The sequence below is a fragment of the Zeus faber genome (genome assembly GCF_960531495.2).
Source record: "Zeus faber genome assembly, chromosome: 1".
Lineage (NCBI taxonomy): Eukaryota > Metazoa > Chordata > Actinopteri > Zeiformes > Zeidae > Zeus > Zeus faber.
The window spans coordinates 40,910,826-40,925,913 of record NC_137193.1 but is presented as its reverse complement, the minus strand read 5'-3'; the positions used below and the strand labels follow the sequence as shown (position 1 = coordinate 40,925,913).

Here is a 15,088-nt window from a genome sequence, read left to right as displayed (position 1 = left end):
TCCTACTTCTAGAAATTCAATTCAAGTCAAAGGGTCCAACTTGGCATTACATATGAAGTCACATAGTAAGTGCAAAAAAAACCCGATACAAGCACATATTAATAATTATGGATCCAATTTGGTGTGTTGTTACCAATTCATTTTTCTAATAATTAAATTCTTACCGCTAACTCGATGCACTAATGGATGCCATGACTTCCATGCTTTGGTTACAGTTAGTCATGCTGAAGTAATACTGAATTTCTGAACTGAGTGTCCATGTGGTCCTTTCCCTTTTACTCGAGTCATGGGTTAGAGTGTCCGGGTATTTGTACTTTTTTTCCTCGATTAAAATGTCTTGAGTACCTCTTCCACCACTGCTCACTAGCCAGATGACTGGATGGATGGATGAATGGATGGATGACCTACTGGTTGCCTGCTTTGCCGGCTCGCTGCTTGGCTGGCCGGCCAACAGACAGTGAGTGAGCAGCTCTATCTGTCCGGTGATCAGGCTTTGACTTCCATAGGGTTTAATGGATCTGCTCTTATCTGAGGCCAGACAAGCGACCAACACACTGCTACTTGCTGGCCACAACAACACTGATACAGCCTGTGAGCTGCCGTGGGAGTGCGAGTGTGTGTGTATGCTGGTGTCTCACATTACAAGAGCCGCTGAACGAACAAGTTGCCAAGTCCTGATCACAGGCTCTCACGCGCACACACACAAACACACACACACACACACACACACACACACACACACACACACACACACACACACACACACACACACACACACACACACACACAGAGGAAAAAAAACAAGATCAGCCTCCTAACACAGGCAGAGAACAGGGGATGCAGGCACACACATGTAGGCATGTAAATGCGTTCACCCACACATAAACATGTACGACCGGAAATATTCACACAACACATATACACACACAAACACACATGGTTTGGGTTTGCCTTCCCATAGCTCCAGCAGATGTTGTGTCAATCAGGTGAATTAATTACCAGTAAACAAATCTGCTTGGGATCCCCCAACAGAACACAAACACGCAGGTGTCCACGCACGTACACACACACACACACACACACACACACACACACACACACACACACACACACACACACACACACACACACACACACACACACACACACACACACACACACACACACACACACACACACACACACACACACACACACAGGCTCCCCTGTATCCCAGCTCCTGCTGTCTCAGAAGAATCTCTTCCCCCGACATCAGGGCCCTGGGAGCCTGGAGCTGCCTCCCAGCTAGCCAGGCAGCGATCAGAGCTGGAGGCCCAGGGGTGAGGGGGGAGGGGGGAGGGGTTGGGGTTGAGCGGGGTTGGGTGAGGGCCCAGGGATGAGGCACTGTGACCCCAAGGCTGTCGTGTGAGCGAAAACAGAGCAAGAACTTTATCAATTAGGGCCTGTCTAGAGCTGGATAATATTGCCAAAAAATCACAATATGTTTTTTAATATTGATCGATGTAGATAATTATCACAATAAATATTTATTATTATTATTATTATTATTATTATTATAATTATTATTATAACAATAATAATAATATGAAGAAGAAGAAGAAGAATGCTCAATTTACAGTTTTAAGTATATTCCCATGGCTTTAAACACTGAATAAAATAAAATAAGAAATATGTTAACAAAAAATTACATTAATAAATATTATAAATAATTACAATATATATTATATATATTATATATTTTAAAATTTATATCATAATCATCATTGTTGTCTGAGAACAGTCCGAAAAGTTCCCGAATCTGCTCTCTGTTATTATATGCGGGGAAGTTGGAGTGCACCGAGGGACTCTCTCCATCTGTGTCAGACCAGACGTCACTGAAATCGCGGCACCCATCCCCTTTACAGGGATGGGTGCACCAGGCTTGGATTGGGAAGAGGGCGAGTTTAAGTTGGTGTTTAAGGAAGACCTGCTGTGTCAGCTCCGGGGGGCCTCATCCCCGCTGCGTGCTGCGCGGCCGAAGAGCGCCGGGGCGTACGCGGCACTGTCCGGAACTCTCCTGGACCCCAACACTGGTCAGACTTCATGACTGATGATAACATGTGTCATATACCATGTGGATAAGGGATCGGCGCGACGACTCTTGATGGGATTCAGACGTGGAAACCCCTGGAGATGTGTCCTTTAGTTCAACTAAACATGTTTGTTTCTCTGCTGTACGATTCTGTTGGTGACAGAAAACAATGGAAAATAAAACTTACAAATTGATCACCGTTATCATGGAAGATTTTATCGTAAAAAATGATCTAGATCGTTTTATCGCCCAGCCCTAGGGCAGTCTTGGCGGGCTGAATTAGGGAGATAAAAGCCACAAGACAGTCGGAGGAAGAAAGAGACACCCACCCTGCTCGAACGCGAACAAGAGACCTGTCGATCAAGGTGACCATGCCCCCAAATGTACTTATTTTGGAGGCTTCTTTCTTTTTTCCATTGAATTCCAATCAGTCTGAGGTTTTCTGGAGTATCGAGTGGCCGTTAGCTGAACTGCAGCATAAAGCAGTTCCAAACTGGCTTTAAAACCAAACAATAGTGGTCAAACTGCTTGTTTCAAACATGACGTACATATGTTTAGCAGTGATTATAATCAACATCAAAGCATATTTCGTTATTTAAAAAGTAAGTGGTCAAAATGCTACGTTTGCCCGGTTGAGCCTCAATGCACTCCCAACAAGAAATGAATGAAAGGCTCATCGCTGTTCTAGTGTTTTGGTACTTATCCCGCCCCTTAAAGTGCAGACAGTGGAAATTAAATCGCAAAAAAACATAAAGAAACACACATTAACACAAACAGACAATCCACCTGACTCACACAGAATGTGTTTTATAATGGCCATGAAGCTGTATCAGACAGATACACTACTTGTATAGAAGTCCTCATATGATCACCAGCCTTTTTATACGTGAAATTTAGATCTAATACGCTTCCAGACGCTTGTCTGCTTTATCGAGCCTGATTACATTTAAACCTGTGCTTAAAATGCCTGGTACACACACTGAAACCAGAGCCTTCTTTATCACGGGGAACAGAAATCGCTTTGTTCATTGTTTCCTCTTGTATAACTCAGATATGTAGTGAGTTCACAGGGAAATTACGGTATGGAATTTTTGTATAGCTTTTATGATGGCTTTTTCAAGTGTTTTGATAAAGAGTTGGAGAATGGGAATTCTCTTTCATTCAGTCTTTTTATTTCAATTTCAACGGAGCAGAGAACCAACGGAGATGCCAACAGTGTTTAATGGGAGAGATTTCCATCATACAGCACACATTTTAACAACATCAGTGTTGGTACCAGCTTGCTACGTTCAACCTGGAGCTGTAGCGTTAAACAGCGGCAGGTAAGTGAATGTGACACAAACATGTGCAAGCTTGCTAAAACACATGTTCTGGTTAGGGTTATCCAGCAGCAGGCCTTCTGACGCACGCACGCACGCACGCACGCACGCACGCACGCACGCACGCACGCACACACACACACACACACACACACACACACACACACACACACACACACACACACACACACACACACACACACACACACACACACACACACACACACACACACACACACACACACACGCCTTTATTGCCTTTGTCAGTAGTTAATGACCAAGGGTTGGTGATGGCCTGCTGCTTGCTTTGTTGACCCTCTCTAACGCAGGTCTCTCCTGCTGGCAGTGCTCTTTAATTACACACACACACACACACACACACACACACACACACACACACACACACACACACACACACACACACACACACACACACACACACACACACACACACACACACACACACACACACACAGATCAGTAAACCCTTCCACTTCTGCTCTGGCCTTTCACTTGCTCATTAGGCCACAAAATCACTGGAGGACCAGGGGAAGGGCTGGAAGAGACTGTGTGAGCGGCGGAGGAAACAGATGGGATCATCGACAGAAGTATTTGGTAGTGGCTGACATGCTGAAAAGACTCCAACCAGTTCCTGCTTCATGCAACAAAGCATCACTGGACAGCATTCAGTACATACTCATAAATCGACTGAGGAGTCACCAGTGTGTATATACTGTATATATAGTATAGGTTCAAATATCTTACAAAGAAAAATATATTCTGTTATGGAACCAGCCAGGAGAGGGCCACAGTGAGACCTACACCCTATATGGCTCCACTTTATGGTACAAAGTAGAAGCCCCTGGTATGACAAAGAAAACAAACATCCGTCACTTCTCCCATCCACTGGTCACAAACTGCTTGAGAAGTGGGCATGGCAGGTAGACCATCCCCAAAAGACTCTTATGCAATTGTAGTTTCCTCAGGGATAGCTTATATGGAATCCTATCACTCTAAACAGACACACAGCAGGCATGGGAAAAACACTAATACCGTAAAATCTGACTCAGAATACCAGTTTGGCATGTACAGTATATCCACTTTGACTGAAAATCATACGGTCCAGTCTCACTACGGCATGATGACCCTGTGTATATTATAAGGGGTCCAGCCCTGGCCCTATTGCAATTATTAATGAAAAACTGATGTCAGTAGTTTATTTATGTCATGGATCTGCCACACTCACAAGCAAGATGAATAAACTGTGTATTTTTTATCATTGCCGCAACGCATGCGCAAATGATGGTGCGCACAGATCACATGATAGCATTGCAGACAAGTGATTAGTGAACAACCAGGTCCTCACCAAGATGGCGGCACGTGCAGATGTGACTGACGTCAGAACGTAATGGGTGTCATGGATCAGACGAACCGACAGACAATCTGAATAAGACGTGTATTTGGGGCAGTTCCAACATGACAACGTTTGAGTTTCATTCAGATTGGTTCAGTATTGTGGATGGAGTTTGTGATCAAATATCAGTACCTCACCAAGATGGCGCCACCACATACGGACGTATAAAACCTTGCGCACATGTGCAAGTTGAACGTACACAGATGTGTTAATTTACAAAGTGCCATAAAATAATTATGTTGCCTAAATTGGATTGAAAATCGTGATCACGATATTGACTAAAATAATTGTGATTATCATTGAAGCCATTACGGTGCAGCCCTAATTCAGAATGATAACCACCGTCAGTTGCGATGCATGAAAACCACCCACAGCCGCAAACACCACCCGATCATAGAATAACACTGGAACCAGGCCGGAATGAATGGACTTCTGCAGTCACAAAACAGACAGGAACAGAGAGCCAAAGCACACTCGTCCATTGAACTTTAACAAAGGGCAGACTACCCTGGACCCTGTGTATTGCTGCCTGCAGCTATATTTATTATTATTATCACATTTTCAAGGAGCATATTTAATCCAAAGATTCCCTCTCGTACCCAGTATTGTTCGGACCTGCTGGAACTTTATCAGCAGGACCTCCTACAGTACGGGGCTATAAAAAATGAAACACATCCCTGGCAACCTTGTTAGAAAAAATCAACCTGGCCCTTATTCTCTCATATTGTTTCTTCCATACTCCAAGGCTGGCTTCTTTTTTTGGGAGGGATGAAAAGGAAAAGGCAATTGGTGGTACCTTATACGGTGAAAGGAGAAGGAGTGAGTCTGAGCGAGAGATGCGGGGAAGCTGGACTCGGGCAGTACGCATCCCACGGTGCCTTGGGCGACACTGCAGTCCCTTAAAAGGCTCAATATTCAGACGTCTGTAGCTCGGAACAATGAAAGAATTAACATACATTATTTTGCTTAATGTGGTAAACGGGCTAACGGAGCCGAGGTAATCGTAGCGAGCAGAAGGGGGGGGATAAAACCAGAATAAAACCTGCCTCCACCAATTATCTGTCTAGGAAAATTGCAGGCAATCTGCAGGTTTCTGTATAGATCACTTGGGCTTGGAGATAAATCCACATTATTGTCTGATATCGCCTGTGCTGTCATACTCTGTTTTGCAGTCCAAATGAATGAGAATCATCCTTGATGATGGTGTCCCAAACATAAAGTCTGAAGAACTTGAGGGAGTTTTATTTGAGAAATAGCGTTTGTGTCTGAGATCATAGTTTAAAGTTTAATATTTCAACATGGGGTTTTGATATCATAAGCAGATATTGTAATAAATGATTCTTCCATTATGCCCAACAAAAGTGAACCGTCCAACCGTCAAACAAGTTTGTGGTGAATACACAGACTAGACGTTTAAAAATATCTCACACCAATCTGATCCACTACCCCCGTCTATTTTAGAGTGTGTGTGTGTGTGTGACAGACAGGAAGAGGCATTGGGACACCCCTCCTGCGCGCCAGACACACACGCACGCACACATGTGCGCACGCACACACGCACACACACAGCCATTTTCCTGTAATCCAAAACAGAAGTGCAACAAACCACCTCCACCTCAGAAAATTTGAGCATGACACCAGATTTTGATATCTTGATAAATATCTAAGAACACCACTTGAATCTTGTAGTGATATAGACAGGGCTCCTTTCAAAGAAACTGGTTTAGACTCCATTTTGACTGAACCTCTATAAGGCCACAGCCCGTCCTGCATGAATCACCAATCTGCAAGATTTAAGAACAACATACAGCTACATTTCCGGCCATATTAAATGTCTTTGTCCAGTCGTTTGGGTTGTATGCCGCCATTCAGAATCATTTCAAAGGGCTGAAATGTTTATTGTTCACGCTAACGAAAGAACAGAACTAAGGACTTATGAGTTACTTCTCAAGATGAACAAATCTGGTCAAGTTTCCCTCTGTCCCTGCGTTGTTATCAAAAATGATTACTGCCAATTCTAGGGGTGTATTCATTCAGCTAGTCAAGTCACTTAGCCACCCTGATTTGGGGGTGAAACAAGAACATACTTTTAGACGTCAGCGGCTTCGTGACATCTGAAAAGTTTGGAACAGACCTCAGGCCGTCGCAGTTAAGATTGAGATGGGAAACCTGCAGCTCCTGATTAATGGATCATAACTCATGTTGGAGGCAGTAACCTTGTGGCCTTTAGGACCCAGAAGCTGAAGAGGGAGCTGGAGTGGAGGAGTACGAGGAGGAGGAGGATGAGGAGGAAGAGGAGGAGAGCGGGAGGAGGAGGAGGGGGAGGAAGAAGGGGGGGTGGGGGGGGGGGAGGGGGAGGAGGAGGAGGAGGAGGAGGAGAGGGGGAGGAAGAGGGGAAGGAGAGGGGAGAGCCAGCCACATTCCCAAGACAATGGAGAGTCTGTGGGGCTGCTAAACCTCTGAGGGCCCCAGGGCAGGGAGTGAGAGAGAGAGGGAGGGAGGGAGGGAGGGATGCAGAGGGAGAGGGGGAGCAAGAAAGGGAGAGAAAGAAACAGGCTTGCGCAGAAAACACAGAAAAAGACACAACATACATAATAAACATAACAAGGACACAAAAATATTTTAAAAGACAGAGAAAGTATGTAGCAGTAAGCAAAATTTGAAGATAAATTCAGATTTTTTTCCCAAACAAAGCTACATATTGGGGGAAAGGGAATTAAAAAGGTAACAAAAACAGTAGCTTGATTTTATTCAGATTTTTAGAAAGAGATGGGAAAGGTCTGTGCACAGAGCACACCGCCAGGAGTCGATTAGAAAGAAAGAAAGAAAGAAAGAAAGAACCAAAGAACCAAAGAAAGAAGAGATGAAGGGAGAATAGTAGAGGAGAAGTGTTAATTCAGGCAACATGAGAAAGAGATCTACTGTAGGCAGAGAAGAATAGAATAAATATACGTAAGTGGAAAGAAAATAGTTTGGCCACAGAATGAGGGAGGTGTGAAAAAGAGAAAAAGAAACAAATAGAGTTCTGGCACTATGGTAAGGATCTGATATGGATAAAATTGGAAAACAGAGAGAGAGAAAAGAGAGAGAGGGAGAGGCTTGCAACACAGAAATTGACAAAAAATAACGAGGATAAAAAAATAACGATTATTAGTATTAATATTAATATAGTTTCCGTGTAAACTGGGTTTAAGAGCTAACTACCTGTTTTGAACTGAGTTAATGGACGTAAGAGACTGATACGAGCACGGAAAAGACACCGGGAACTGAGAGAGCGAAAGACTGGAAGAGAAAAAAAAAAAAATCTGAAATCTCCCCTACCTCTACGCCTTCTCTACACTCCCCAGAGTTAATCGGGGCCACTCGGCCATTTTCTGCAGTGAGGAACCACAGTAGAAGAAAAACAGCCTGGCTCCCTCCTCTCCCGGGGGGCCTACGTGTGGCCATGCTGTAGATACTGGCTATTAAGCTAAAACATTGTATCGATATAACAGAAGTCGCAAAAAGTTTGTGACTCGGATTCGGTATCTGTCAATCCCTTCTTTCTTCCTACCTCCCTCAAGTAAACTAAATTCAGACGCACCCCCACCCCCCGCGCCCCCCATCCCCCTCTCCCCAGACACGGCCGGAGACGAGCGGCGCCACCGGGACCTTTTGACCCGCGGACCACCGAGTTCAGCCGGATCGAAGGCGTCTCTCACGGAAATATTTGGGGTTGCCAGGCAGCGCGGCTCGGAGCTCTGCCGAAGCTTGTCGTCAGACCGGATGGCTCGGGGCTGAGGCAGGGAGGGATGGAGGGAGGGGTGGAGGGGTGTGGGGTGGAGGTGGCTTGTTGTTCCTCCAGGAGTTATTTAAACCTCCGTCTCAGTGACACCAGTGGCCAGTTATTATCATGACGACTCGGGGGTCGGAGAGACGACACTTCCGCGGTCGCCTCCTCCTCCTCCTCCTCCCCCTCCCTCGGCCGTAGGGAACAGGGGATGGTAAATATTTACTCTGGAGAAGGAGGGAGCAGAGGGTGGGGTGAAAAGGGGTGAAAGGGAGTGAGAGAAGAGACGGGGAGAGAGAGGAGAGGAATAGAGGAGTACAGATTAGACAGAAAGCTAAGAGAGAAGATAGGAAAGAAGAGGATAGAGGAAGAGAGGAGAGGAGAGAGGAAGAAAGGAGAACAGGAAAAGAAGAGAGGAGAGCCGAACTAAAATAAGGGTAAGAGTGTATAGAGAGGAGAGAAAGATATTAGAGAGGAGAAGAGGAGAGAAGGAGAACAAGCAGAGGTGAACAGAAGCTGAGAGAAAGACGAATACAGAAAGGAGGAGAGGAGTGAGGGAAGAGACGGAAGAGAGGAGAGGTAGGATTTCCAGAGAGCACCTCACTTCCTCTCACCAGCAACACATAAATAAGTAAACATAGGCTGACAGAAATATCCCAGCATGCACCAGCACGCAGAGGGAGAGCTCCATCCATCCATCATCCATCCATCCCTCTATCTGCCTATCCATCCATCCATCTGTCTATCTATCATCTGTCCATCTATCTTTCTATACATCCATCCATCCTTCCATCTATGCATCTATCCATCTATTATCCACCTATCCATTGTTCTATCCATCATCCATCAGTCTGTCTATCCATCTATCCATCCACCCGTGTATCAATATGTCTGTCTGTTTGTCTGTCTATCCATCCACGATACCCAATATACACACTCATGCTTATACTATATATACTATCCATATATAGATTACAAACATGAATATATACACACATTTTAACTCACGGGCATGCACCGGAAAATGCACGCACGTGCACACAGGCACGCACACAAACACACACACACACACACACACACACACACACACACACACACACACACACACACACACACACACACACACACACACACACACACACACACACACACACACACACACACACACACACACACACACCCTCCCCTTTGTTACTCTCTAGGTCTCTAGGTCTTGACTTCTGGTTGTGATTTAGAAAAGACTTCCTCTTGTTCAACCCCCCCCAGTTCTGCTTCATGTGTGTGTGCATGCATGTGTGTGTGTGTGTGGAAACAGATAGACCGTCACATAGGCGTCTGCAGCCTGGGACATTTAGGCCCCCATGTGAGTTGTGGTTTAACACACGAACACACACACACACACACACACACACACACACACACACACACATACACACACACACACACACACACACACACACACACACACACACACACACACACTTATAAGCACATAATAACTAATCTCGCTCTCTTATAGACACAAATGTGTACACATACACACACATTGAACTCACTACAGTACTCACACACTAAATTCTCTTTTACACACACATAAAATACACACTCTCTCCCCCCACAGCCAGGCTGCAGCTCCAGCAATGCAGACTATGGAAAATATGTAACCCCAGCGGCTCTCTCTCTCTCTCTCTCTCTCTCTCTCTCTCTCTCTCTCTCTCCATTGTGTCTGCATTCAATAACCAATGAGAATGGAGAATAACTACCGTATTCAGTCAGAACTACACAATGTGGGAAATGACACAATAACTCAACGATTTTAACTTTAGCTCATCGATGAAGTACTCCTTGTTCGTTTCTCATTTCTTTCTCTCCTTTCTTCTGTTTCGGTTGATTTTTTGTGTTGAAGGACGCACTTCAGCGTCCTTCGCGTGCTTCATCTTCCAGTTGAAGGATTTTTCTGTTCGCTCTTCTCTCAACAAATGACGTCAGCGGAACTGTTTGCTTCCCTACCTCGTTCTGTTGTCCCTGCGCTCCTCCGCCTTGCTCCCTCCTTCCCTCGCTCTGTAATCAGACGTCTGTTCACTGGTGTCTTTTTTTTCTTTCTACAGATAAATCATCGATTTAATTCTTTTGTCTGTCTGTCTTTTTCTTTTTCATTACCTCTCCCTCTCTCAAACTCACACAGCAATCCAGACACACACATTTCATCTTTTACTTTTCAGAACTGATTTTTCCTCGTTGCCAAGTTTTTCATAATAGTAGTCGACTAGTCATCTTTTACCTATTATGTAAAAAAGAAGCGGAGCGAAGATTTCGAGGTAGAAGAATGAACGCCAATCCGATCAGCAGTGACGTCAGCTGTTTGGGCTTTGCTGCACGCCGTGCACGCACTTACTGTCATCTTCCATTGTAACAGCGTGAATCACAAACACTAAAAGACAAAAACACAAGCAGCTCTCTAAAAGTCTGTTGTCCGCGCAAAAATGTTATAGATGTTATATTGCTGTTCAACTCAGTACAGGCACGTTGATGAGGTGCACTGACAGTCTTTACTTTGGATCTGTACTCACGACCACCGGCCTCTTTTGCGGTTAGGTGACTAGTTGGAGAAACCCCTCGTGGATAGCGGTCTCTGGCCCCTAGGGGCCCCAGCAAGGGCTGGATGGCCAGAAAATTTGGCTCAGGTTTCCAGATTTTCACAAATCACAAAAAACTTTGCACCATAAACTTAAGCATACTAATCAGTAATAAACACTAATGTATTCAAATCCTTATCATAAACAAATCTGATCTGAAGCTTGAAGATCCACTGAATCTACTCTGTTGTATTATTCTTAAAGAAGTTAAGTGGAACAAGCCTCACTTGCGTCTTTTAGCAATTTTGGCAAAGTTTAATGTAAATTTAATTATTTTCACTCCCCCTTCGCTAACCACTGGACGAATCCAAAACCGAGGAAAAGCGCAGACAAGTCTCTAAAGTAACACAAAAGCAAGATAAAGAAATTAGATGTCTCAACTAAAACTCCTTTAATCAAAAGAGAACACGATGGGCTGTCAGCTCTTAAAAAAGGTTTTGTTTTTGCTTATTAAATCTCTTTAAGATAGGATATCCTGAGCTATCCCTTCATTTATCCAAAAGGATAAATTGGCTGTGCCAACCTTTGCTTAAGAAGATACACAGCTGGGGAAAAAGGTTCATAAAAATTGTGCACTATTAAAAATAGTAATCTTGAATAAAAGAATAGCACTAAAAATGAATGAGTAATACGACAAATAATAGTAATAAACATTATGAAAGTAGCAATTATAATGCTATCAGGGAATTAATATCATGCGTAACATAGCAATACAGTGGAGTGTAAACGGAAGACTAAAGTAGCTGTGTGTCCAATCCAGGGTGCAACAAAGTTCAGTTCAAAATGAGATTGAGATATTTTTGGTTCCGCTCATGGAGTTAAACAGTTTTGGAGGAAAGTGGGCAGACTTTGTGTGGCGTTCCGTGGAGCAAAATGTGGTATGGCCTTGCATCACATCCCTATGACTGCAGACTGTGTAATAACAGTGTAATAACTATGGCCTGGTATTGTTTAAAGAATTACAATACCAGTACCAGTTTTCAACAAACAGCCAGGGCAGGAGGAATGAATTAGAGCGAGGAAAACCTGTTTCACTGTTCATATGGACACCTGACTGTTGTTTAAAAGACACATTTGAAAAATTGTGTACTCATCCTTTAACAGACTGTTGTAGCTGCTGCCGCGCTAGTGAGCCAATCACAGGTCGCATTAAATCAAAGAACGCTTGCATTGATTGGCGGCTTGCGCTGAATTAGTAATTTCTTTCTTGATCTGGGTACAAAAAGGATTGAATGCAGGTATCGTTTGACGGGAGAAGTTTCGATACTACTTGGTATTAGGTTATTTTGATTGATACCTTAAAGGTATTGAGTACTAATACCCAGCCCTAGTGTTAACAGTGAAATAGTGTAATAATAAATCAGTTATTAGACCAGTAGAAAGAGTGAGATGGACTAGAAAGTGGAACAGCACACACACACACCCTCCTGATCCTGAACCGTAACAGCTCCACAAGGAGAAACAGGGTAGTTTGCCTTCCAACCCCCACTATCACCATCACCACCTCCTCCTCCCAGATTTATATTTCTCCTCCCATACTTAAACCCTCCTCCCCCTCCCTTCCTCCCTCCCACCCCTCCCTCCACCACCAGCCCTCAGCCAATGGCGTCTGGGTGTCAGGCAGCTCAAAGAAGCTGTTGTCATGGTGACGAGGCCCCTGTCTGCGCTCCATCCCTCAGGCAAAGAGAGAGAAGGAAGAGAGAGAGAGAGAGAGAGAGAGAGAGAGAGAGAGAGAGAGAAAGAGAGTGAGAAAGAGAGAGAGATGGGGCCTTATTTACTAAGGACCGCACTAAAATTTAACTGTGCTGTAAAATTTAGCACGCACATCTCGGCCCATTTTTGCGACTTTGACTTTCTATTCAAATCACGTGAAGCTCAACTGTGTCCACAACGAGAACAGTGGACTACGTGCACACACCTGTACATGTAGTCCACGCTGAGACAGCAATGAATCACAGAAAGAAAGAATGAAAGCTGGAAATTAGAAAAAGGAAAATGAAATGTTCACACAAAAATTCCAATGTAGGAATAAATAAAGAAAATAACAAAATAAATTAATATATTCCTCCTGCTGCAAAAACAAGTGCTGTATAGGAAAATACCGCCTGGTAAATTAATGGGAAATAACAAGGAATTTAGGTATTTATTTTTTTATGCTCCGTGGCATCTGAAAGAGTCGTTCTCAGGTGAAACATCGTCTCTTCCTGCCGGTCCCTCGCTGCCGCCTGCTGCGCTTTCCTACAGATTGCCACAAATGAAGATGCAGCCATTGACAAAGCAAAACGTGCACAAAATAAGGAAAATTATTTGTGGAAGATTATACACTGATCAGCGACAACATTAAAACCACTGATAGATGAAGTGAATAACATTGACCATATTGTTCCAATGGCACCTGTCAAAGGGTGGGATATATCAGGCAGCAAGTGAACAGTCAGTTCTTGAAGTTGATGTGTTGGAAGCAGAGCGAGGATCTTAGCGACTTTGACAAGGGCCAAATTGTGAAAGTTAGATGATTGGGTCAGAGCATCTCCAAAACAGCAGGTCTTGTGGGGTGATCTCGGTTTGCAGTGATTAATACCTACCAAAGTGGTCCCAGGAAGGACAACTGGTGAACCGGCGACAGGGTCATGGGCCCCCAAAGTTCACTGATGCGCATGGGGAGCAAAGTCTACCCCGTGTGGTTCGATCCCACAGAAGAGCTACTGTAGCACAAATTTCTGAAAAAGGTAATGCTGGCTTTGATAGCAAGGTGTCAGAACTGTCGGCAAGACCGGGAGTATGGGCTTCCACCACCCTGATGCACCCTATATACCTTGGATCCCGCGGGATAAGCAACCGCTCAGAAGGGGGGATATGGTGCAACCGAAGGGGCTGGAGAGTAAAAGGTGAGGCATCGTCTCTGGAGAGACCCAAGACAGGACTGCAGTAAGGAAGAGGAGGCGGTTCCTGTGGAAGACGGCACACCAGAACCAACACCCAGTATAAGTACGACCAAGGTCAAGAAGAAGAGCAGCGGCGAGAGGAAGGCTACAGTCAAGACAAGGCCTAAGACCAGGGCCCAGACAAGGGAAGAAAAAAGATAGAACGAGAAAGGAGAAATGGAGAATAAGAAGAAAGCATCCACTGGAACCAGTGGAAGAGAACGAGATCTGCTACCACCCAAGTTGACACGAGAACCGGACGCAGTGCAGAAGAAGGGAATTACACCAGGATGGATGGCAGGATTAGAGGACATTTCCCCAGCAGGATCTCCACTCCGAGTAATCAAGGAAGCGGAAAGGAGTAGCAGAGATGCGGGTGGAAATGGCCGAAGCTGGATACCCATCATTGGGGGATCTGGAGTAGGAGTTACCGGACCAGCTGATGGACTTGCCCAAACTTGGGGAGGTAGAGGAAGAGGATGAAGATGAGAATAAATTAAATTAATTTAATAAAGAGGGATATATTGATGTAATAACCTTGTGGCTGTGTAGCCAGAGATTGGTCAGAGTGACCATGTTGACCCCTGTCCACCGCTGAAAGCACCGACAATGGGTACGTGAGGGTCAGAACTGGACCATGGAGCAATGGAAGAAGGTGGCCTGGTCTGATGAATCATGTTTTCTTCTACATCATGTGGATGGTTTGGGGTTAGGGTCCAATCCGATTGAGCATCTGTGGGATGTGCTGGAACAACAAGCCCGATCCAACTGGGCCCCACCTCAACTTATAGGACTTAAAGGATCTGCTGCTTATGTCTTGGTGCCAGATACCACAGAACACCTTCAGAGGTCTTGTGGAGTCCATGCCTCGATGGGTCAGAGCTGTTTTGGTGACATGAGGGGCCGCTAAACAATATTAGTGGTTATCAGTGGTGGTTCAAATGTTGTAGTTGAT

At 44.6% G+C, this 15,088-nt stretch overlaps 1 protein-coding gene across 6 annotated transcripts in view; it reads right to left on the bottom strand.

The window, feature by feature from the left end:
- ssbp4 (single stranded DNA binding protein 4) overlaps positions 1–15,088 on the bottom strand; it is a 121,725-nt gene that overhangs the window by 43,362 nt on the left and 63,275 nt on the right. The window contains exon 1 of one of the 6 annotated variants that reach the window (XM_080009275.1): positions 2,111–2,132. The exons of the other annotated variants lie outside the window; for them this stretch is intronic. Within the exon in view, the coding sequence (XP_079865401.1) occupies positions 2,111–2,113 (3 nt within the window). The 5' untranslated portion in view covers positions 2,114–2,132. Of the gene's footprint in view, positions 1–2,110; positions 2,133–15,088 lie in introns of those variants that run through there. 6 annotated transcript variants of the gene reach the window in all.